The 24,741-nt window shown below is 39.8% G+C and overlaps 2 protein-coding genes across 4 annotated transcripts; both read left to right on the top strand.

Moving 5' to 3' along the window:
• Nucleotides 1-263: 263 nt before the first annotated feature.
• On the top strand, nt 264-9,727 carry sh2d5 (SH2 domain containing 5). 2 transcript variants are annotated; one of them, XM_084739102.1, is made up of 10 exons: nt 264-567; nt 1,058-1,123; nt 2,935-3,015; nt 3,124-3,198; nt 3,320-3,466; nt 4,963-5,163; nt 5,354-5,540; nt 6,515-6,626; nt 7,407-7,566; nt 8,591-9,727. In XM_084739102.1, the coding sequence occupies exons 2-10, from the start codon at nt 1,073-1,075 to the stop codon at nt 8,795-8,797; spliced, it is 1,221 nt and encodes a 406-aa protein (XP_084595228.1). In that variant the 5' UTR covers nt 264-567; nt 1,058-1,072; the 3' UTR covers nt 8,798-9,727. The 2 variants fall into 2 exon arrangements, with proteins under 2 accessions (XP_084595228.1, XP_084595222.1); XM_084739096.1 differs by lacking the exons at nt 264-567; nt 1,058-1,123; nt 2,935-3,015; nt 3,124-3,198 and having other exon boundaries at nt 3,288-3,466; nt 6,512-6,626.
• Nucleotides 9,728-10,728: 1,001 nt separating this feature from the next.
• Nucleotides 10,729-23,231, top strand: kif17 (kinesin family member 17). Of its 2 annotated transcripts, none has more exons than XM_084739085.1 (14): nt 10,729-11,438; nt 11,676-11,822; nt 12,971-13,072; nt 13,359-13,548; nt 15,417-15,869; nt 16,949-17,043; nt 17,139-17,340; nt 17,466-17,557; nt 17,668-17,795; nt 19,894-20,122; nt 20,757-21,015; nt 21,155-21,216; nt 21,295-21,415; nt 22,692-23,231. In XM_084739085.1, exons 1-14 carry the CDS (start codon nt 11,208-11,210, stop codon nt 22,865-22,867), a joined length of 2,487 nt encoding a protein of 828 aa, XP_084595211.1. In that variant the 5' UTR covers nt 10,729-11,207; the 3' UTR covers nt 22,868-23,231. The 2 variants fall into 2 exon arrangements, with proteins under 2 accessions (XP_084595211.1, XP_084595203.1); XM_084739077.1 differs by having other exon boundaries at nt 10,731-11,438; nt 21,292-21,415.
• Nucleotides 23,232-24,741: the final 1,510 nt, after the last annotated feature.

The raw sequence follows: 24,741 nt of genomic DNA, 5'->3' as shown, positions 1-24,741 counted from the left end.
ACCCAGGGCTAGAAGAAGGGAGTCCTATAGCCCAGGGTTAACACTCAGTGTGAAAAGCTTAAATGTAGCTAAAGTAGCTTCACCTTGACCAGAGGACTTTTTTTCCCCTATGGAACAATTTGATACTTTGAGTATTTGCTGATACTATTTGTGTACTTTTCCCACCACTGGGTGTGTGACGTCATCGGGATGAGTTGCGCAATGACCTGCAGGAATGTGCGGAGCTGGAAAAAAAAAATACGTGTGTGGATACAGAGAGGGAGAGAGAGAGAGACAGCAGCAGGGGGAGGGTGAAGTGATTCAACGCTTTATCTTCCGCTAACGTTCATATCTTAGGAGAAGAGGCGTTCATGTACTCCTCCTCCTCCTCCTCCTCCTCCTCCTCGGGTTCCTTCCCCTCCAGCTCCGCCTCGAGCAGCGGCAGCAGCGGCAGCACACCTGGACCACCGAGCGGCGGCAGCAGGTAAAGGTGAGGAGGACCTCGGTGTCTGTTGAGGCGTGTGAAGAAGACACAGACAGGGCGGAGGAGGTGGCGGCTGTGGCTGGAGGCTCTCCCGACTCCGAAAGGTGAGTTTCTGTGATTTTCTAAGCTTTGAATCCATGCGGAGACGCTCCCGCGTCCTGTTCGCCCACGCACGGGCGGAAACGGTTCAAACGTTTTGTCCACCAAAGTTTTGACACTTTGGATTACTTCCACTGCTCGGGACAGGAACAGACGGGATCCGAAGAAAACTTCCCTGTGGATTAACTTTGACTGTGAGGCTTTCACGGCGCCAGAAATGAGTTTAAAGGGGCACAGACCTGTAAAACATGAAGACAGACATAAGGCCTGGGTCAAAATCTCAGTTATTGGTCCTAAATCACGTTCATGTGGACGTGAAGTCGACAACACCAAGCCAAACTCATTTCCCTTACCTCCTGCAGCACTGCCATTGTGATTGTGTGAGAATTTCCTTATTGTGTGCATGTTTTTACAGCTTTTAAAATCAGTGTTGCGCACAGTTTTAGTTTCCTTTTGCTTTTGTGTGTAAGATTTTCTTTCTGTCTGGTTTTCCAGAGATAAACAGGCAGCATGGGTGAGGCACCAGCCAGAGAGGATGGTACAGTGATTCGAACAGCGGAGGTAACTCTACAACAACGATTTTTATATATTTCTTATCATGTTTTTTTTCCACAACTTTGTTTATTGGATTTTCAAAGTAACCACATTTACAGAATAACTACACTCAAGTTATTTGGCAGGAGTATAAAAATAACACCAAAAACAAAAAACACAATAAAAGATGTAAAACAGAGATCTAACAAGAAACAAAAATAATTTGATTGGGGCTGCAACTAACAATCACTTTAATTATTGACTGATTATTCATTTAGTCTTTAAAATGTCAAAGAAAATTGTGGAAAATGCTCATCACAATTTCCCAGAGCCCAAAGTGACGTCTTAAAGTTGTTTCTTTTGTCCAACCACCAGTCCAAAACCCAAAAACTCGTCATTACTGTCACATATATAACAAGAACAACAACGATTATCAATTGTTGCAGGGCTTAATAAGGAGGATTGCCTGCTTGCCTGGCAAGTAAAATGCCTTGTTGGGCAAACCAGTCTAGCAACTCACTTGTCCATCTGGGCATGTGAGAAAACAAACAAACAAAAAAAGATTTAAACTTTGTAAGAATTAATGAGCAAAATAGTTTATTAGTCATTTTTCATGCAAAAATGGCAGCCTGACTGACAAAAAAACAAGACATTTAAAAACCTGACCTTGGGATGGACATTTTCAGTATTTTCTGACATTAATAATCTGAAAGAATCTTAAAGCCCCAGATAAACATCACAATCACCACTCTTTGATAACCACTAAAACCCAATTTTTACAGGGAAAAGTAAACATTTACTTTTTACTTTTTAGATTTCTGACCTGCCTGGTTGGGCGAGTGGGGAAAAAAAACATCAACGTTGAGCCCTGAGTTGAAAACAAACTTTCTTTTGATCCATTAATTGATCAAACAACAAATTGTTGCAGCTCTAGTAATTATACATCACTCTAGAACTGCAGGGAAATGTAGTCGCTTAACATGAGAAAAGACGGTGGTCCACATTACAGGGAATTTGTTTATAGACTGTTACAGTCGGTGTCTAATTTTCTACAGCTTTATATAATTTAAATCGGCTTTAAACCAAAGAGGATGAGGAGGAGGTACAGAAGATTTCCACTGATGCAAAATTAAACGTCTTACCAACAAGGCGACAAAGGCATCCTCACAGTCAGCTGTAATGTGGGTGAGGAAAGAAAAGGTTCTGGTTTGATCTGTGTGTCGCTTCTTTATAAAATGTTCACGCCAGTTTTTCAAATTCCAAGGTGATGATCTTTAAATGTCTTGTTTTGTTAATCTAAAATCCAAAGATGTTCAGTTTAATACGATAATACATGAAGAAAAGTGGAAGAGCTCCATAGCTGTGAGGCTGAAAAAGAGCATTTTTTTTGCCATTTTTGCATGAAAAATTACTTTAACAATTAATCAATTATCTTAATAGTTTAATTCTTTTTTTATCTGACAAGTGAGTTGCCAGATTTACTTGCCAGACTTGGAATTTTACTTGCCCCAGAGAAGCTGTCAACCCCTTCTTGTTTATTTAGGGCTCATCTCCTTGTAAATGTTTGGATAATTTTTCTTCAGTCCACTGAGTCCTATGAATGAGTTTACACTGAAGGAGTCCTTGATGATGTCAGAGGTGTGCACCGTTTTGAGGATTTAATGTTGTTTAGTGAAGTGGTTTGTAAAGAATGAATTTGTTTATGAATTCTTGTTAAGGTACTTTTCAGAGGAAGTGGGAAAATTGTCTGTTTCTCTACGAAGGATGGGGTTTTTTTTATGTGTGTGTGTGTGTTTTGCCTAAACTAAATGTTTTGTTTTGTTTTTTTTACTGGAAAGTATGTAGGCTCATTTCCTGTGGATGACCGCTGTTTGGATGACCAGATAGAGCAACTGCACTGTCAGCTCAAGTCCCTTAAAGTAAGTCCTGAGGTTGGTCAAAGTGATCATTATCCCAAAACCCAGCCACTCATTCCTGTTTTAACGGAGAATATTTTGCCTAATGATATGCCGTTTCTCTTAAATCAGACGTGCAAAAAGAGGAGGCCTGTATCCATAAAATTCTCAGTCAAAGGAGTGAAAATGTATGATGAGGATGAAACGGTTAGTACGGTGGTTTATCTGAAATGAAAACATTCTTGTCATGGATTGATCGGAGTGTAAAGTTGAAAATAAACTTTCAGTCACGTTGGGATCAACCGGTTCTTGTGTGTCTCGTCTGCAGACACTCCTGATGGCTCACGCTCTGCGGAGAGTCTCCCTGTCCACCGCCCGGCCCGTCGACGCCCAGTTCGCCTTCGTCTCCCACAACCCAGGCAGCACCGACACCCAGCTGTACTGCCATGTGTTTCGAGCTAGACACGCCAGAGCGGTGAGAAATGGCCGGCGCTGCTGTTTTCTTTTTACAACAAAGGACAATACGTCAACTATTATTGAGTTTTTTATGGTTCTATAAAAAGTTTTTTTCTGCTGCATCAAAGGGAAAATGCATAATGTATTTTAAGGTTGAATTTTGAATAAAATCTGCTTCTAGTTGAACTTTAATGTGCAGGAATTTGATACAGCCACTGAAACTTGTACAAATGATTTAGAGGATAGTGACACAGTACCACAACAACATAACTGAGGTGGTCAAGAATTGATAAAACCATATTATCTAGATAATATTAATAATAAAGAAAAGGTACAGTCAAACACGAGAGCGAGGGAAATGTCAATGGAAGCACACACAATCTTGAGAAGACGTCTGTTTAAACAGCATAAATGAAAACACCAGTCTGGGTGAACTATGGGTGTGTAGGGACTTTAATGTCACTATCACAATAACCTACAATTAACACAAAAAAGAAACCCTCATAAGACCACACACTTTTGACGTGCTGGTAAATATACTTACAGATGTCATAGTAATTACAGGCAGAGATTGAAGCCCTCTCTAGGTTCTTACCCAAAACATAACCAAACCTCTGATCTAACCCCAACCGTCTCTAGTCTTAAATTAACCATTTTAACTTCATAAACTTGTGCAAATAATACAGCCTCTGCCGATAACTCTTGACAACATTTAGTCAGCTTGAGTGTTTTGGAGTTTGTAGTAAGACTTCATCCAAAATAAGGAGAAAAAGTCGTTATTAGCTCTTCTCTGTTTCTGTTGGGTGTTACAAGGGAGTAGCCTGGGAACCAGACAAACCTGTCAGCTCGTGTTTTATCTGGTCCCCGTCTCGTTCAGACGTATTTTGGCCCAGGTCCTGACCAGTCACTACCAACCCATCTAACGTAGGGTTGGTTTGACACGATAACTGTACGGATAACTGCACAGAGGAGCGCCACTGAAGCATTTTCGTAAACAACAAAGATGGCTGCCACTGATGTGGAACATCCTGGAAAATTCTATCATCATTAACAATCTGGATGGATTTTCTCTAAAAGAAGACAAAAAAAGAAGAACAACTGCACTTAAAGCTGTTGTTAAGAAAGATGTGTTTGCTGTACATCCAACAGGACTTGGTAAAAGTTTTATTTACTGTCTGCTCTTCTTAGTTGCCAAAAAAGACGGAGCACAGTGAAAATCCAGTTGGTCATGCTCATGGAGGAACAGATCAGGGAAGCACTACATGACGCATTTTGTTGCTCTGATCGGTTGTGGGAATATTCACTGGCATCCAGAAGCATTTAGATCTGTGCCTACTGTTAAACACCACTCGTGAATAAAAATTTAACTGAGGATGTGTGGCTAATTAGGGAAAACTTGGACTGTGTTAACTTTATTTATTTCAGACTGGACCACTGACGTGTCAAACAGTAGGAGCTTTTGCTGCCATGTGGATCTAACTGTTCGGTTTTCTGTGTCCTCTTTCTGTCCTGCAGGCACAGTTCTTGAACCTGCTGCTTTGCCGCTGTTTCCAGCTGTCTTACTTAGAGAAACACCCAGAGGAGGCCCAGGAAGACTCTGTTGGCTCGTTGCCTCGTCGCAACCCCTCCCTGCTCAACCACGGCTTCCCTCTCAGCGTCAGTGCCCTGGTGTCCTTCAGAAGAGCCCCTTTCCGAGGGCTGTTGCCAGGGACTAAGGTTTGGACTTGAATGTGTTCTGCTCATTCTTAAAACCTCATATTGTTACTTCAAACACAGTGTTTACATTCTAGTATGCAAACTACCGTGAAGAATCTTCTAAGTCATTATGAGGTCGACAAACTGAACTTCCAGTCTAATTTTTTTTTGCTATCAGAGTATAAACATTTTCTTTCCCCCCAATCAATAGAATAAGAATCAGAAGTCTTCTGATGACCAGCACAGCAGCCAAGATGAAGTCTTCCCCACCTCCTCCCCCTCCCTGGTGCGAAAGAAAGCCATCCGCACTAAAGTAATTCGCTCCGGGGCTTACCGCTCCTTCACCTTCACACCGCTCAAACAGCGAACTGTTCAGGAGCGACTGACTTCATCACAAGGTGGGCCGAGTGTTCACAGAGCGCTTTCAAGAGTCAGAGAGTTTATTAGGTAAAGCAAAGCTCTTACTGTTACAGTAGGTGATGGGCAGTCACTCACTGTCTGTCGCGGTGTCAGATCGTAGTTTTCACTTGATAAGGTGATGGGTGATGGTCTTTACTCACGGGGCCGTGCTGTTTTCACAGTTCAGCTTCTCTCACTGATGTTCATTTGACTATTAACTCTAACACAATGAAACACAAGCTTTACATTTATGGATTGTTTCATCACCAGTACACACTTCCTTCACTTAGCTGGGATTACATCTGGATTTTTGCCTTCACTTTTTCTCCACCATTATTCCACATATTACAGTATTCTGATTTTGATGCAGGTCAGCATATTGCATTTGGATATTCCTAATTAGGCCTTATTCTGAACATTGTCTGATTAAAACGTGGAATATGCCAACGTTATTCAGGTAGTTTGCAACTAGAGTTAAAACTAATGATTATTTTCATGGTCGACTAATTAATCGATTATTTTCTTGATTAATGGTTGTTTGTATTAAAATCCCAAAGCCAAAGATGATGTCATCAAATGTCTTGTTTTGTCCACAACCCAAAGATATTCAGTTAACTTGCATAGAGGAGTAAAGAAACCAGAAAATATTCCCACATAAGAAGCTGAAATCAGAGAATTTTTTGTTTTTTCTTTAATAATTACTCACACCACTTGATTGATGACCAAAATAGTTGGCGATTGAATAATTTAATTTAATAATCGATTAATTGTTGCAGCTCTACGTGCAGCACACAGCCTCTTGACTGTTTATGCTCGGCACGGTTGCATGTAAACTGAAATATTAGTGGAATATTCATTTTCATTAGCCATGTAAATCCCTTAGTAGGAATATTGTCTTTTTTGGAATGAGAGCAAAAAAAAAACCCTCAATCATGTAAATGATTGATTATTTTTCTTCTTCTATTCGAAGCAGAAAAGGACAAGGACAAAGACAAGACACCGGCGAAGAGATCCCGCGCTCCAAGCTTGGCCGAAACAGAAGAAGCACTGGCTCAAGCAGTGTGGTGCTGGGCAGGTATTGCAACGTGAGTGTGCATTTATTTAAGCTTGCTGACAGTAGACGCCTTCTCTGTCCCTTATTTAGCATCACGCCTTTGTGCTGTCTGTCCCATTATCTGTCCATCCCATTCTCGTGAAAATGATATGTCAAGAATGCCTTGAGGGAATCTCCTCAGATTTGGAATAAACGTCCACTTGGACTCGAGGATGAACTGAGAATTCTGTGGTCAAAGGTCACCATGCGCTCACAAAACATTCAACTTTGCTTTGGCATCATAACCTTCTACAAAAACCTTTATTCAGTGCCATAACTCAGGGACAGAAGTGCAGAATGTGACCGTATCTCACATGTCAGATACTTAAAGGATGTGTGTGAAGCATCCATATTTCAGACTTTGTTGTTTCTGTGCAGCAACATCTAATCTATATTTCAAGAACTGTAGTCCACAAGCTCAGCAGTTCTGCTGATATTGAGCTCCAGGTGATCGTTGTTGCACCATGTGATGATTTCCATCAGTTCTCTGTGCTGCTCTGTAAAAATAGTCTCTAAGTGAGGACGGCACTGGAAATTATTCACTGGAATCATACACGTCAGTACGATGATAACTTCCATTTTTTTCAAAACATAGATTTAAATTCAGTCTTCACTATGAGGAAGCCTGGTAGCTCAGTGGGTACATATGAGTCTGTACACACGGATGTAAAATGCACCTTGACTGGCTGGTAGAGACACAGAACTGCAAGATAGTAATTCTGTTTCTTGAGTATATCCGTGTTTTTCTAACGGTGTATCTTCTGTATTTCAGTGACAGCAGCTACTCCCTGCTTGCAGACGATGTTCTGGGATCGTACCTCCTGTGTCCACATCCTAAAAAACCCAAATGTGGCTCTCTCATCATTCGCTTCCCCTCTGGCCTGGTCACTCACCTCATAGAAAACACTCGTAAAGGGAAATTTGTGCTGGAGGTAATTGTTTTAATTGTTTTTTCCGGACTAATATTTTTTCTTGTATTTGTAGTAGAAACAGAATGTTGAATGAACAACTTAGGAAATCGTTCACTTCTCAGAAATGTGTTTGACTCATTGATCTTCTCCAATAGTTATAAAACATTGATATTATATATTTTTAAGGCTCATAAAAGGTTTTGTTATACCTATTAGAGCTCCAACAATTCTTCGATTAATTGATTAGCTGATGGGAAGAAACTTAATTGCCAACTATTTTGATAACTGATTAGGCTGCTTGTTGAAGTCATTTTTCTAGAAAAATAATTTGCTGCTTTTCTTTATCATTTATGTAAATGAAGAGTCTTTGGGTTTGGGACTATTGGTTGGACAAAAGAAGTAATTTAAATATCTCACTCTGGGCTTGGGGAAATTGTGATGAGGATTTTCCCCAGTTTTTTGTTTTTTGACATTTTATACGCTAAACAAATAATCACTTAATTGGGAAATAATTGTCAGATTAATTAACAATGAAAATAATTGTTAGTTGCAGCCATAGTACCTATATCTGAAATTTCACACAAATATTAACTGTTCACATCTGAGCTTTCATAAATTTCCTCTTGGGTAGATTCAAAGTGTGACTCCATACAGTTACATATGTATTTTGTATTTGCTGGTCCCTAAGACGAAAATGACAATTATAAAGTAAAACATCAAAATCTAAGAGACAGTTTTTTTAGGGATGCATAAACACATTAAATTGAAGAAGCTAGTTTCCTTGTTGTGGATACATATTTCTCTGCAACACAGTGTTTAAGTGTTTCCTAAATTTTCAACTTTCACACCAAATCTTGCAGCAGTTTGAACTTATTAGGTGTGCAAACTCTCCTGAGACAACCATATTACCCCTAAAACTTTGCGTACCAAAAAAAGTGAACCAACCATGACTGCATCAGCAAACTGATATTTCTGTGTAACCCAAGTTGACATTTTTGCTTTTACATTAATTATTTCCTGTTTCTTGTGTTTATCTTTATGGCAGAAATGCAAGACTGAATTCGGTTCCATAGCAGAGCTGATTGAACACTACACAGAGTCTCAGGACAAGCTGCCGTGTGTGCTGAGCTGTGCCCGAGTAAACCACTGTTATGAGTGGGAGGAAAACACCAGCAAACCACAGGCTGTGAAGCCACACAAGAGCCTGACCAAAACCAAAATTAAAAGTACCTTCAGAAAGGCCTGGGTTTAAACCCTGGACACTGGAACTTGCGGACTGCCAACCTCAGAGGTCCAAAATAAGTGACACTTTTTTTCCCCCCTCTTTTGCACATATATTATTTCTTACTTTAAAACCACATGCGGTGTTGTGGGGAGGTCTCACAAACTGTATAACAAAACGCACCTTTTAACAAGGTTGGCACTTCAGGTGTATATATTATATAAGCCATTTCATCAAAGGGTACTTATTTGTCAAAGGTGTAATATTTTGTACTTGCTGCTTTTATGTTTTTCAATATAATTTTTAAAGAGTATTTTTATGTGTGCCTAAGAGGCATCAGTCAAATTTATTGTTGTTTTTAAGACGTGAAACTTAACAACCTGAAACTGCGGGGTGGATTTGATCAGGCAGATTGTTGCACCTGATGGAAAAGCCATAACTGTTCTTTTTTTCATGTATTGTAAAGCTATTACACAAATATATTTGAGCAAATTTTATTGTTTCATTCCAATTTAATCTTGCTTAGATATTACTTTTTGTGTGTTGGAACATTATACTTGGATGATGTGTAAGCAGTTATACTATATGTGATAATCTGCTCTTGCATAAGACACCAAATATTTCCCATATCCTGCCACTTCAAAATGTATTTCTATCATGGCTACAAAGAAGGGTGGGCCGTGTTTTTAAGTTTGTGTGCAATCAGACAAATTATTTTTGTTTTACAGGTAATTTTTTTGTCTGTTTTTTAATGTCTACCTAGCACAGTGGTGACATTAGGTCTGCCCTAAGATTTTCGTCATTCTAAGATTGCAGTCTTCTTTTCCTATCCAAGAAGCTGCATTACAATTTTGTAACTAATTTGAGCACTTTGTACAGTCTTTTCCACATTAGACCAGCATTTCATGTTGTTCACCCCTGTTTGAGATTAAATGACAGGTGTTCTGTTTTCAACCCACACCCTGCAAAAGTTTTGTTTTCCTTCATTTATGACTCTGCATGGCACAACATCTTCTGCAGCTTTGGCATTGAGACAAATGCTACTTTTCTGCTGCAAATTATAAGGCAACAGATAGTGTGCAGTTTTTCATGTATGAATAGGGTCACAGCAGTTTTGTACACTCAGCTACCAGTTTACTGGGTCCGCCTTGTTAAAACATAACAGTCTGGCAATACAGTCTACCTCCACGATGGTTATAAAGTTCAGTTTTTGTTTAACTGTTTCCCAGGGATCATTTTGGGGGATGTGGCTTTGCTGTTTCATTGTATTCCGTATGTAATTCTGGTATTTAGCCTACCCTCATTGATATAAATGGGGTGAACAAAATAAAAACACCAGTAGTAAATCAGTATAATAGAATATGCTACAACCCAACACCAACACAAACTACAGCCTCCAAAATGACCAATAACCTACAGTTTAATCGACATCTCTCTAAAACTGTTTCAACAAAGTTAGAACCTTCATTAGGGCTGCAATTTTGTTATATTACCATATTTTGATTAACCATGCAGCCCTAGAACGTAGGATTTATTGCAGGACTGTTGTATTAGACTATTAATTTTAGCTATATGTCCCTAACAAACTATAATATTAGAGTGTTTGTTAAATACTGTAGGTTAAGAATTAAGAAGAATTAAATGGGTTTGAAAAGTATAGTATAATTTAATTTACTGTTTTATGACTTCTCTCCCTAATTTGTTTCCACTTTTGCTAGCAGCTTAGCTTAGCATCAGTTTTTAAATGGCACCCTTCGTGAGATTTACTCTGACAAAGACACGCCAGGCTAACTTAACAAGAAGTAAAAAGTTAGAGTTAGTTAGACAAGATTTGAATAATAAAAAATGACTCACCTTAAGTTTATCTAGCCAACGTTACATTGAGACACCACATCATGATGAAGTGGCTAGTTTTCTTTAATGCTAAATGGGGGAATAAAAACAAAAAAAAACAGGATTATGTAGTAATTTATAAAGATATGAAGTAGATTCATTCTGTTGCACTTGCTGTTAGTCTGCTAACCTTGACCTCACTCCCTCCTCACCAATATGGCCGCCCGTCCGGAACAGTTTCCTCCATGGTTTCGCCTCTCAACGACTGTTTATGGTTGCTAGGCAACTTCAGAACGCCGGGGGAAGAGCAGCAGAATGGCAGGGGACCTGTAAGGACACCTGACGAGGAGACACACCGCCGTGTCTGGAAAGATTTTCACCTCGACTCAACTTGATTTAGTTTGATCTGATACCAGTATTTTCTTACCTGGTGTTTGATATCCTCTGCTCGGCTTTTTTTTCTGCGGACTTTTTACCAGGATGTGAGTTGTTAGTCGGCAGAGCTGATCAAGGTTAGCAACTTAGCTAACCTGTTTTTATAAGGCGGAATAGAACATTCCTTCTTGCTGTTATGTGTTATGTATTGTAAGCCAGCTGCTGTGGAGTGATGGGGTCTGAGTCGGTGAAGGTGGTGGTCAGGTGCAGGCCTCTGAATGACCGGGAGAAGACTCTCTGCTCTAAGATGGTGCTGTCCATGGACCTGCACCGCTGTCAGTGCTTCATAGAGAAGCCCGGAGCAGCGGACGAGCCTCCTAAACAGTTCACCTTTGATGGGACCTACTTCGTTGATCAAACCACTGAGCAGATGTACAATGAGATTGCCTATCCTCTGGTCGAGGTAAGCTCCCGGAACCAGTTTTGACTCTGTTTTTGTTTTCAGTGCAAAAGTAGCACACTGGTCACTGGACACCCCGAGTCCAACAACAGCAGCCTATATCTTATTGCTAATGACTGCAGACCTCATTATTTAATGAACAGTCTGCTGTCAGTCTCTTACAAAGGTCAGCAGGGTGTTGATCCTTAAAGAAGCCTCATGCAAAAGGTCACTTATGCCACATTTTTCATTTCTTTACAGGGTGTCACTGAGGGATACAATGGAACAATTTTTGCCTATGGACAAACTGGAAGTGGGAAGTCGTACACCATGCAAGGAGTGTCTGAGCCTGCAGCGCAGAGGGGGGTTATCCCACGAGCCTTTGAGCACATCTTTGAGAGTATTCAGGTAGACTGGATAACTACTGTTAACTGTGCAACATATCCATTTAATGAATTCATAGATTTATTTTTTTAATTGGGTTGCATCAAGGTCTGTAAACAATCAAAACATTCCTAGGGGACTTGCAAGCAAAGCGACATCTCCCCAAGCCTTCTGTAAAAGTCAGCTGTAACAGAAGGTAGCAATACTGAATTAAAATGAATAATGCGCAAGTGAGGATATAGAAGGTTAAAGAAACATATAAAATGAAAATTAGATACAAAATAGGAAACCAAACCTATTCAATAGAACCAGGGTGTTAGGGTGTGCCTTTATGAAACTGAAATTACTTTACGAAAAGACACGGGGAAAAGAAGACATAAATAAATAAAACAAGAGACAGAAATTTGCATTAAACAAATGGTGGTCATAGAGGTGTAATTTATCCACTCCAACTTTCACATCTTTTAAAAAAAACTGTTGTAGTCTGAAGAAAAGGTGATTCTTTCCATCCTCTGTATGTTATAAATCATTTTAATCCAGTCATCAGCTGTAAGTTTTTCTGGTTTAAGCCTCTTTGTAGGAATGGCTTTCTTGCCAGCTGCGTTGCTGCTTGCCTTGGAGAGCTCACACTGTCTTCAGCAGTTAGAAGATTTAGTATAATGAATAGTGAAGAATCAACAAAACTCTCCCCATCAAGCTGAACTTGAAGTTTTCTATTGCAGCTCAAATAAAATTTCCCATTCCTCGTCTGATCGAGGATTCTTTCCTTTTCCCGTTTTGTTTCACAATGAATTGGATGTTGGGTTTTGTTTGTTATGTGTTTTTTGGGTTTGATTTTAAAAGATATGCCTCTATGAAGACTTTTAGTAGAATATTTTCCAAGTACTTCTGATAATTTACCTTCATTAATTGCTCAATATAGTGCCAAACTTGAAGAAATCTGTGAAAACCGTTATTACTCAAGCCATGCCTCACATTTTGAAAACTCATCATGGACCATGGATTCAAAGATGTCATGCCAAAAAGTGCTTGAAATCTGCGTGTAGTCATACAGTAACTAAGCAATATGCATACTTGCTTCAGTCTTGTGGTTTCAGCCTCTGTCCAGGCTTGTCAAGCTTTGTGTGCTCAGAGAGAAAAATTTTACGGCTGTGTTTTTGTGTGCAAGCTAGTGTGCAGAAAATACCAAATTCCTGGTGAGGGCCTCCTACTTGGAGATTTACAATGAAGCGATCAGAGACCTTTTGGGGAGTGACACCAAACAGAGACTGGAGGTAAGATGTTGTTTCACAACAAGTCAGGCTACACTGTGTAACATTAGAAGGCAAAATGATTATTGTTCTTTTCTAAGTACAGTCATTGTGAAACCTGTTTGTCAGACTGTCCTCTGACAGTGAACACAGTGCTTATGTCTTGTTCACAATACTGGACAAGTTGCCATGGTGACTACATGGTTGCTTGATGGTCAAAGTGTTTGAACAAGGTGACCGATTTGGATGACGTTGTGTGTGTTTTTTTTTATTATTTTTTTCTCTGTGTGTGTGGTTGATGAATGTTTAGCTGAAAGAGCATCCGGAGCGGGGGGTGTATGTGCGGGACCTGTCCATGCACACCGTGCACAGCGTCGGGGAGTGTGAGAGGATCATAGAGCAGGGCTGGAAGAACCGGGCAGTGGGCTACACACTGATGAACAAAGACTCCTCCCGCTCACACTCCATCTTCACCATCCATTTGGAGATCTGCAGCACAGGTGAACACATACGCGCTCACACAACACGTTGAAACATATGTATAATCTGTTTAATGTGCGATAAAGGCATTGTTATCTGCATAAACCTGCGCTTGCAGGAGCATGTGATCATATATCAACTCTTAAGAACAGTTCCACCATCTGATATCATCAAGCTCTTATTCTTACTGTGTTTTCAGAACTGTTTTGTCACAGTGTGCGATTGTTCCTCTCTTGTATGATTTAAATATTGATGCAAAAAGATTAACCAGCGCTACACAGGGTAGTGTTTCCTCTATCCTGGTCCTCAGAGCTCACTGCCCTGCATGTTTTAGATCAGTGGTGCCCAACCCTGGTCCTCAGGATCCCCTGTCCTGCATGTTGTTTCCCTGCTCCAACACCTGATTCAAATGATCAGGCTGTTATCAGGCTTCAGGCTGTCAGGCAGAGGCCTCATGACGAGCTGATCATCTGAATCAGGTGTGTTGGAGGAGGGAAACATCTAAAACATGCAGGGCGGTGGGCCCAGAGGACCAGGATAGGGGAAACACTGCAGGGTAAGAAAACAACACAGCTAAACAATATAATGGTCAAGTCAGGTGTTTTTATTTGTAGAGCACATTCACAAATGACAAATGTTGACCAACAGAGAGAAGACCAGTCTTATCAGACAGGGACATTGGACTCATTTTACTGACTCGTGTTTTTTCTGAATCACCCACTAAAGAGAGTCAGGTTGGTTTCTAGTCACCTGAGTCACTGACCGTGCCGTGGAACTTGTGGGTGAGTGAGTGATTTGTGCAGCCTGAGTCAGACTGCGAAGGTTTCCATCAGCAGAGTTGTTCAGGCTGGTGGCAAGTAACTTTTGACTTTGGAAGCCATAACACAGATTTCACAGGGCCCATTTTATCTGTTTCCATCTGAGCCGCCCCACTGTAACTGTTGTTTAAAAAACATCATGACCTAAAAATAAAATTCCCTGATGCATAGGCCCAGTGGGGGTCAACTTAGGCCCCGTCTACTGGGCTCGCAATACAGTGGAGGAAACCTTGCTTCAGCCCTGGGCTGGGAGAGCAAGTACAGTTGAAACAAGCGACAGAGTGGCTTTCTAACAGGCCTGGGTTAAAGTTTCAGTGTGTAAGATTTAGGGGGCTCTTTTGGCAGAATATGGCAGAAAAGTAGAGTTTGTTTTCATTAGTGTATAACCACCTGAAAAATAAAAAACATTGAGTTTTCGTGACCATAGAATGAGCTGTTTATATCTGCAGAGAAAGCTAGTCCTCTTTTATAGAGGCTGCCATTTTGAACTGCCTTGTTTCTACAGTAGCCCAGAATTTTTGAAAAGGCAAGGTGTGGGGGGCAGTGTTCAGTTGGTTGTGATCTGTAACCTTACCCCTAGATGCCACTAAATCCTACACACTGGACCTTTAATAAATTAAGACACATTGATTTCCACAAGTAAATTTAATATAATATCACAGTTTGCACCATTCATATTAGCTAGTACAGCAGATCCCAAACTGGCAGGCATCGTGCTGACCTTCATTTCAAGAACAACTTTAATTCTTTTTCATCAGTTGCTTTCCAATTATTGTTGATCAACTTCTTTTTTCTCGGTTTTCTAAAGAGGGGCATGCCAGAAAAAGTTTGGGAACCATTGAGCTAAGAGCAGGAACAAAGAGTGAGTCAGTGAATGATTTTGTGGAGATGAGGACTTGTCATCTAGAGTCAGTAAAAAGAGTTGTTCATTAATATTAATGGATAAAAGTATACAACAGACAATTGGCATATGGCACAGATAATAGTCCCAGTGTGCAGGGTATATTGCCAGTAGCTGTTTTCTTTAACAGTTTTAGCAGTTCATTGCTTTTGTCACCTCACATTCTCAGATGCAGCTGGCCAGGATCATCTACGAGCAGGTAAACTCAACCTTGTCGACCTGGCGGGAAGCGAGCGTCAGTCTAAAACCGGCGCCACTGGTGAGCGACTCCGTGAGGCCACGAAGATCAACCTCTCCCTCTCGGCTCTGGGGAACGTCATCTCTGCGCTGGTAGACGGACGCTCCAAATACATCCCCTACAGAGACTCCAAGCTGACCAGACTGCTGCAGGACTCTCTGGGAGGAAACACGCGCACCTTGATGATCGCCTGTCTCTCCCCCGCAGACAACAACTACGAGGAGACCCTGAGCACGCTGCGCTACGCCAACCGTGCCAAGAGCATCCAGAACAGACCTCGTATCAACGAGGACCCTAAAGATGCTCTGCTGCGGGAGTATCAGGAGGAGATTAAGAAGCTGCGGGCCCTCATCTCAGGCCAGCTGGGCTCTGCTAACCTGGCATGTAAGTGTTAGTTCTCGTTAACATTAGATGTGCCAGAATTCTTTGAGTACTAGAACTGCTATAAGCGGTCATTTTGACTATTTAAACTTCAAATTCTATAGTCTTCCATAGTAATTACTCACTTCAGAGATTAATGCATTTATCCTGTTAGAATAGCTTTTGAAAAAAAATTAACACCAAAATATAAATTTCCTCAGTGTCAATTATGTATCAGCCAATATGCATGCGATCACTTACTGTATGATTACATATATTCACAACAGTATTTTCCTGTCCGATGATAACCATTAGTGATCCTATTAAAATTGTATATTGATTTAGAATTAATCAGAAGATTATAATAGGGCTGCATAATTAGAAAAATTGCCATATCCAAATTGCAAGAGCTGCAATTTTTTGTGTGACAAAACAGCATTATAATGACGTACTGTAGTGCTGTAGAGAGACTCTTTCTTTTTTCTTTTTAGTTAAATTAAGAAATTGTGATGCAAAAATGACCATTCCTTTTGATTGTGACTCATATTGCAATCACATCATCTGTCCAAACAATCACAATATTTACTACATCTTGTAGCCTTGATTTAGAAAACTTTATTCATACAGCACCTTTTAAAAGCAGAGTTTGCAAAGTGCTTTGACAGACGAAGCAAAAGAAGGATAACCAGGAAGCAACATGACAACAGTAAGCCAAACAGCAAGGCCAAACAAAAGCAGGACAAAGTTAAACACAAACTGAGGTAAAATAAAACACAAAGCAAAAGACACAAAGGAAACAGAATAATAAAAGCGATAAGAATAATAAAAAACATAAAAATCTCCTCCTAGATCTGTCACAGAAAGTGATCCTGTCCTATGGGGAAAAAGCTTGAGAAGAGCTGATCTCAAACATAAAAGAAAATAGATACAACATAATGTTATATGCATAATAATAGAATATAATATTTTCAGCATCTTTCAGGAAAAGTCAGGTACTACCAAATTTCATTTTTAAAATCTGAAAACAGTCAAAATGACTTTTTACTGTCAGTCATGCTAAAGAGAAACGACTCCTCTTTTCTGTCGTTTTGTTTAACATGCAGCTCTGATGGCCGGTCAGTTGTTTGAAGCGTCCCCTGCTGCTCCTTCAAGGCCACAGTCCAGCACCACAGAAGCTGAGAAGGAGAAGATTAAAGAGGTAACCAGACTAACACTAATATATCACTTCACATCTTTGCATGCTTTGTATAAGAACTAGGTGATGTATGGGTCTGTATTCCGCTCTCTCTGCAGGAGTACGAGGAGAGGCTGGCTAAGTTGCAGGCTGAGTACAATGCAGAGCAGGAATTCAAAGCCAGGCTGCAGGAGGACATCGCTGCCCTGCGGTCTTCCTATGAATCCAAGCTGTCCAATCTGGAGAAGGCTCGAGCCAGCAGGGGGAGCTCTGTCCCAAAGAATGGCAAAGGAAAATCATCTGGACACAACAAAGAACCATGTAGGTAGAATATAAACTGATTCTGGTACTAATCATCCTGACAAAAAACCTGAACAACAGTCTGAACACATCATATTATTTATCTTGTCATTTTGTAAATTGCTTTGGGTTGTCTTGCTTCCCAGCATCAGTGAAGACACAGGTGGCTGAGGAAGAAATCTGCCACAACACTGATCCCACGTGCCTCAGTGCAACTGCAGACACTCCCCTGACTGAGGTACTGTCCGCTCTCACTATACACCACTAACCACTCATCATTCAGAACATGTTACCATCGCTGTCATGAGGGATTCTTAGGAACATATTGGGTGTTATTTATTCATGTAGGTGAGCCAGCCTGCTGTAGCTTGTGCAGCAGTCAGTGTCCAGAAAGATCCAGACGGAGACGAGTCTGTAGACTCAACTGACATCACCCCTGCAGCCGGGCCTCTGGACCAGCAACATGTCCTAGAAAGGTTTGTGGGCACACATTTTACACACACAACCAACAAACAGCATGAAGGTTAGACTCCATGATGGAGGTCTTTCTCCATCATGTCTTGCCACCAGTGTGCACAAGATGTGGATCATAGTGATCTGACACAAAAAATCTATGTGCAGTATAATGTGATATCAGTGCTCATTTTAATAATATAAAATAATTCCAAAATTATATCACTGTGCATTTTTAGATATAAAGCAGATTATGTAAAGGAATAAGGATTGTATTTAGGATTGGAACAGTATAAAAGAAACAAACTAAAAAAGGAAAGGAGACATTTTCATAATATAGAAAAATAAGCACATTAAATAGAAATTGACAAAGATAAATAAATGTGTATTTACTCAATATATAAAAGGAAAAAAGATGAATCTGCATCCAGTAGTAAGAACATGACTCGGTTAATAGTTAAAGAGCTGTAGTTTCATAATGTAGTGTCATCATTTTTCTAAACCTCTCCTGTTTCCCTGTTCCCTGCCCATCTCACTTAATTACTCATTATATAAAATGAAACGGCGTGTAAACAAAGGTTATGACTTCTGTGTATAAGGTGTGAAATAAGAAGTTGCCAAATTGTATTGTAGTGAAGGAGTTTCTACATGTAATGAACTACAGTGTCTGACAAGTGAACATAATGATTGAACATCACCTCTGATGCCTATTTCATTCTTACAGTAGAGCAGAATTAGCTCATTGCACATTGATTATATTATGTGTTTTTGATTACATTTTCAGCTGATACATGGCTTCAGATTTTTTTTGTTTGTTTTTCTTCTTCCTACAAGGAAATCTGCCTTCCCATACATGAAAATAAACAAAACTTGGTGCGCAGGTTCAGTCATACGCCAAACTTCCTCAGCTGGCATTATGGGTCAATAGTCCTAATGGTGCTACAGCAACCCTCAAAATTTTAAAAAACACTCAACATTTATACCGACTCACTTTGCAACTTTCACCAACACATATGCCAAGTGAGCACAAATGTTCAAATTCTTCAAATTGGCAGATTTGAAGTCTAATGCAGTTTTTTTCCTCAAAAATTCTAAAACTCCCACTTTTTTTTGCGTAATTGACACTAAACTCTCTACACGGTGTCTTCAGACTTTCCTCAACAAACCATTCAGCCAGATTAACTCTAAACAGCTGCTGCAAATTCTCGCTAAATGAATCTCCAATGTTCATGAAAATAAATGGCAACACATTGATTTCATGGTAGATGTGCTGTTGTAAATTTCAGAATTATATCTCAATAACAGAATTTTTGTCAGTCTTTTGAATTCTGTCCTCATTGCAATAAATGGAAATAAAAGTAGGAGTTGTTTAGATGTGTTGTCTACACAAGGTCTCAGAATTGTGCCTTGATAACTGAATTTTTGACACCACTAAAATCTGCATTCACATGCAAGCCTGTTTCTCACTCGGCCAGTAGCTCAACAAGATCATGACTTGCCTTTGCTGTGTACGGTTGTGAGTTTGAGCCCTGGATGATGCAGAATAAACGTGCTGCTCAGGCATCGTGGACTGAAGACACAGTTGCAGTTGTTTTTTAATTTAAGAAGTTGTAAACGATCGTGGTTTGAGCAATTCTGCTGAAGGACTCATGTATTTCTCATTTGTCTTCCTCCTTCTTCCTCGTCAAAATGCCCAACACCGACTCACTGCTGTGCAGCAGCTATATTTAAAATATTGATATCACTCTCTGCCTCAAAAACCCAGAATCAGTCAGGCTGTAGCTCACACCACAGAACTGATTATCTGATTATGATTTGGAGCAGGTTACTGCACAAACTGGAATATTAATTATGATGAATAATTTATACAAAGTATTACTATATAATTTGTTTTAAGATATTAAATTCATACTGTATATTATGAATAACGCAAGTATGCTGACAAAAATATTTGTGTATTGATGTAATTGTAATCATTTATAATCGTCTAATTAGCATAGCGGTTTAATATTTAATATAATCATGCCCACATTAGGTAACATTAGGCAGCCCACGTGCCTGTTGTTGTCATATAGTCTGAGTGGTCTGTGATGTCATTCCTGTTCATCCATCATGTCTCAGACTGCAGCAGCTGGAGCAGGAGGTGGTCGGAGGAGAGCAGGTCAGGAACAAAGAGCTGCAGCAGAGACACCGGCAGAGGAAGAACCTCGCTGACCAGAGGAAAGTCCATCTTATCCGCGCCCTGTCAGAGAACAGCGAGGAGAGTGAAAATGTGCTGCTGAACGTCTACAACTCCATCCAGGAGGAGGTCCACGCCAAGAGCCAGATGCTGGTCAAGGTCCAGGGCAAGGTGGGTCACCAGAGAGTTAAGTGTTATGTTGCTGATGTAACTGTTGCATGGTAAAATATTTTCACCTCTCTGAACATAATGCTGGGAGATATAGCCTGAAAAATGTATCACAATAAAACGTTTCATTAAGTTTAACTGCTTTATTTTGAATTTAACTGCCAGTTTATTTATCAAGGCACACAGGTAATAAACTTCATAGACCATCTGAAAATATGCTGTCTTTAATTTTTCCATGTTGCTACTCCTCATGGCCCACATGATAATGATTGGAAGTATACTCATTTCAACCAAACTCTCAGCTATGCGTATTTGGTGCTGCTATTATTAGGCGTAAGAGCATTTTTTTTCTTTCATCACTTTTTAATCCACTGAAACAGGAAACTCCTGCGTCCTCTAGATCTGCAATGATTACTTGATTAATCAATTAATAAATTAATCACCATCTATTTCGATAATCTTTTTTGATATGCACATGTAACTGGGTACAGGGTGTGCTGTACAAAATAACACACATGTGACCAGGTTAGCATTAAAGATGTTGGCTAATGTGTAATCAAAACTGCAGAGTGTCTTTAAACTTTCAGTGCTGAATTCTTCCATTCAACCGTAAAACCACGTCCACCTGTCGTGACAGCTGAAAGGAGCCAAACTGGAGATCCGTGACCTGCAGGCGGAGTTCGAGGTGGAGAGGAACGACTACCTGGCGACCATCCGACGGCTGGAGAGGGAGGGTCAGCTGCTGCACGGTCTGCTGGAGCGCATGGTGCCCCTGGTGCGCCGAGACTGCAACTACAGCAACCTGGACCGCTTGAGGAAAGAAGCTGTGTGGGACGAAGACAGTGCTACCTGGAGGCTGCCAGATGTGATGGTGCAGAAAACAACGCTGCCTTCAGGTACAATGTGTGAAAGGAGATATAGAAAATACACTTACAGACAGAGCTTATCAGGTTTTTGTATTGGTGTGGCTTGTGACATGGTGTGTTTTGCAGATTCTTTCCCTTAAATGTGATCCCTCCTTCTTTCTCTCTGCAGCGGTGGCTCCAAAACCCTCAGCCCGCAGAGGTTCAGCTACTGACGCAGGAGACCCACTGATGGTGTGTTTATGTTCCATGCATCTTCCTGTCCTCACAGACACTGAAACACAGAGCCTTACCCCTGTATGTTTTCAGCAGGTGGAGGAGGACAGATACAAGGAGATGCTGGACCGCAGTGACAGTGAGAACATCGCCAGCAGCTACTTCAAGTCAAAGAGAGCGAGCCAACTGCTGGGACATGAGACTACGAGGGGACACGGTAAGACCAGGACCTGCAGACTTCTCCACTGACACAGTAACACAGGACAATAAAGACAACAAATAAGTGCATATAAACGGTTTATTTAGGTATTAGCTATTGCAGAAAATAACATCTCTTCATGCTCACTGTGGAAAATTGGTGATGGAATGTAACTAAGTACATTTACTCAAGTACTGTACTGTACTTGAGTCTTTTTTGTGCCACTTTATACTCGTACTCCACTAAATCTCAGGGGGAAATCTTGTACTTTTTACTTCACAACATTTATCTGTCACCTTAAGTTATTTTACAGATTAAGAGTTTGCACACAAAAACGCATAAAAAAGTTTATAAAATATGAGGTTTTGTTACAAATTAAACTCCACAACAGTTTATACAAGTACAGCTGAAACGATTAATCAATTAATCAAATGACTGAAAGTTCTCATTTTTTTTTAGTAATTTTTTTTATGCAAAAACGTTTCATAGTTGCAGCTTTACAAATGTGAAGATTTGTTGCTTTTCATTTTAAATTATTTTAATGCATTTTTAATAATTTTGAGGTTTGGACAATGTGATGGTGTTACTTTGGGCTCTGGGTAATTTTAGTTTTAAGAATTTTGCAAACCAAAGTATTGTATCTTAATTTATGGAGAAAATAATCAGCAGATTAACCCATAATGAAAATAATCATTAATTGTAGCCCTATACAAAATAGTTCAAAATGAGCTTCACCTCAAGCAAATATAACAGAAAAATCCTGCATAGTCTTGGGACATTTTAATGCATTGCGTTACTTTTAATTCTTTCAGTACATTTTCCTGATTAAACTGACATACCTTGTTCTTAAGTAACATTTTAAATGCAATTACTTCTGCTGAAGTAAAAGATCTGAATACTTCCTCCACCACTGTTGCAATGTAGCTCCTTAAGTTCTTTCAGGTTGAGCAGTTAATCATAAAACAATTTAAATAATAATACAAAAGTAATCATGGTTTAATTGTAGAAAGTTTAAAAAACTTAAAATGTGACCTCCATGTTTAAAACGACACACTGAACAGTTGCAAAATAATAATCTCAAATAATTCAATGACACTTGTTATTAAATGTCTTCAGCTCAGCATCCATATTCACATTTTATCCAAAAGACTCTTTCAGTTCTCAAAATAAAAATCTAAAACTTTCAAATGAGGCTACTTTTTGCAGCAGTCACAGCGCCAAATCTACTTACACTCAGGGTTTTTTCCCCTCTTGCGCTGGTTTTTACCCATCTGATGGAGCTCTTCTCCTGCAGCCATCCACTCTCCTCCCCTGGTTAACGGGGCGGTTCACCTCACTATGAGTGGTTCGACCATGAACCCTCCCGTCAGCTCACGCCCCTTCCGCCTGGAGTCGTTGGATGTCCCGCTGTCCATTGGTAAGGTGAGGCGCAAAAAGAGCAAATCTCACATCCACAGTGAGGGGATCTGAAATGTCTGCAACGTCTCATCGTCAACTGTGTTTGACTTAAAAAATTTTATACACTGTGATTGAATTTTTTGATAACCACTACTAACCAGAAATGTATACATTTGGCACTTTTTGTTGACATTACGAATCAGATTGTGTCACTTTTGAAAGCTCATTTTGAACAAAATGCTACCTACAGTTTGATGCTACCCTTGAGATCTTGCACTGTACCTACAAACCTTATGATTTGGGCACTGTGAGACTAAAAGTCCAGCTACTATAATATTCATCTTCTTATGTCTTTTACTGTTTCTGATTGTAAACCAGAATTTTAACCTGCTCCTTATTTAACTTTAAAGTAGATCGAATAAAATAATTTATCCACCTTATGGGTAATTTCATTTACTTTACTAAAAACATTTTCACTTGTTTAGAGTTTTATGAACAGTCATGAGAATAAGATCTCGGTCAACATCATGTCAGACTAGTTTGTAGCGTCACAGATAATTGATGACTCAGCAGTGGGTCAGGGGGGCTGTTGTCAGGGCAGCAGTGTTGACAGCGAGTAGACGGTTATCTCATGTTACATGTGACCTCTGGGGTCAGCAGTGTGGACGCTGGTGTGACTTTACTTACTAATAAAGATGGAAAACCCCTTAATTTCTGCTCGAAAATCTGCAGTTCATGAAAATTTAGTTTGATGCCAGTATCAAAAGGTTGCATAGATTTGTTTTAATAATCAAGAATATAAAATATTCCTGCCAATGACTCTGTATCTTACAGAAGAGTATTAGGGCATAAGGGGAAAAATGAGGGAAGGATTTTCTTGAATTATTGTGCATTATCAGAATAAAGTCCAAACATGGAGAATAAAGTTGAACTTTCAGTATCTAGTACCAGGCATGAGAAGAAATAAATCGGAGGAGGAAGATTTTTATTTTTTGCATTTTGAAAATAAAGCTGAAATGTCGAGAATTACGTTGAAATACCATTTTAACTCAATTCTTGACATTTCCTTTATTCTTTCAACTGTATTCTCGACAGTTCCAATTTATGCTCAACATCTCTATTTATTTTCAACATTTTGAGTTTATTCTTGGTTTTTCAACTTTATTCTCAACATTTTCAACTTTATTCTTGTCATTTCAACTTTATTTTCTACATCTTGACTTTGCTCTTGACATTTAGACTTTATTTTCAACATTTTGGGTTTATTTTTGAAATGCAAACTTAAAATCCTTGCATTTTTTTCCCCTCATGCCTGGCACTAATACTCCACATTGCTGTATTGTTAAGTATAGGAGGTACAACAGATGCACAAAATGCAGTCTGTTTTATTTTTGCAGCACAGCAACATTTCAAATGCATTATAGTTACTGTTGTAACTGTACTGATAAACTCAATCCTTTCTGCAGCTCACTTTTCTGTCTGTATCACATTTCTGACTTTGGCTATGGCCTGATTTCTTCACTCATTGTTTAATATTACTTGACCGGCAGAGAGCCGTGTCAGTTTCAAAATTTGACACCCTTTATTTGCCCGTGTGCAGACATACTAGACACAGATGCTGGCCTATTAGGTGAACCCGTTGCCTTCCAGAGAGATAACACTACAGAAGGAAACTGTAATCGTCTCTTGCAATAATCAACCACACACTTATTCAACGGCCTCAAGACTGTTGCGTAACAAATGCTTTGCAATTCAAACAAGTCAGTGGCAGGAATTAGAAATCTTGCATGCGAAGGATATCGAGACAACAGAAAGGAAAACACTGGCCTGCTGAGTTCACACGGAGGTGGGGCTCAAGATAATCGGATAATGGAAGAACAGCTGAGCAGGCTTTCTCATTGCTCGAGCGGCGTGTAAGATGAGTAGTATGACTGATAGTCTATTCT

This window comes from Lutjanus erythropterus, chromosome 2 (assembly GCF_056507025.1).
Source record: "Lutjanus erythropterus isolate fLutEry1 chromosome 2, fLutEry1.hap2, whole genome shotgun sequence".
NCBI lineage: Eukaryota > Metazoa > Chordata > Actinopteri > Lutjaniformes > Lutjanidae > Lutjanus > Lutjanus erythropterus.
Note: the sequence above shows the minus strand (reverse complement) of the source record. Positions and strands in the feature narration are given on the sequence as shown.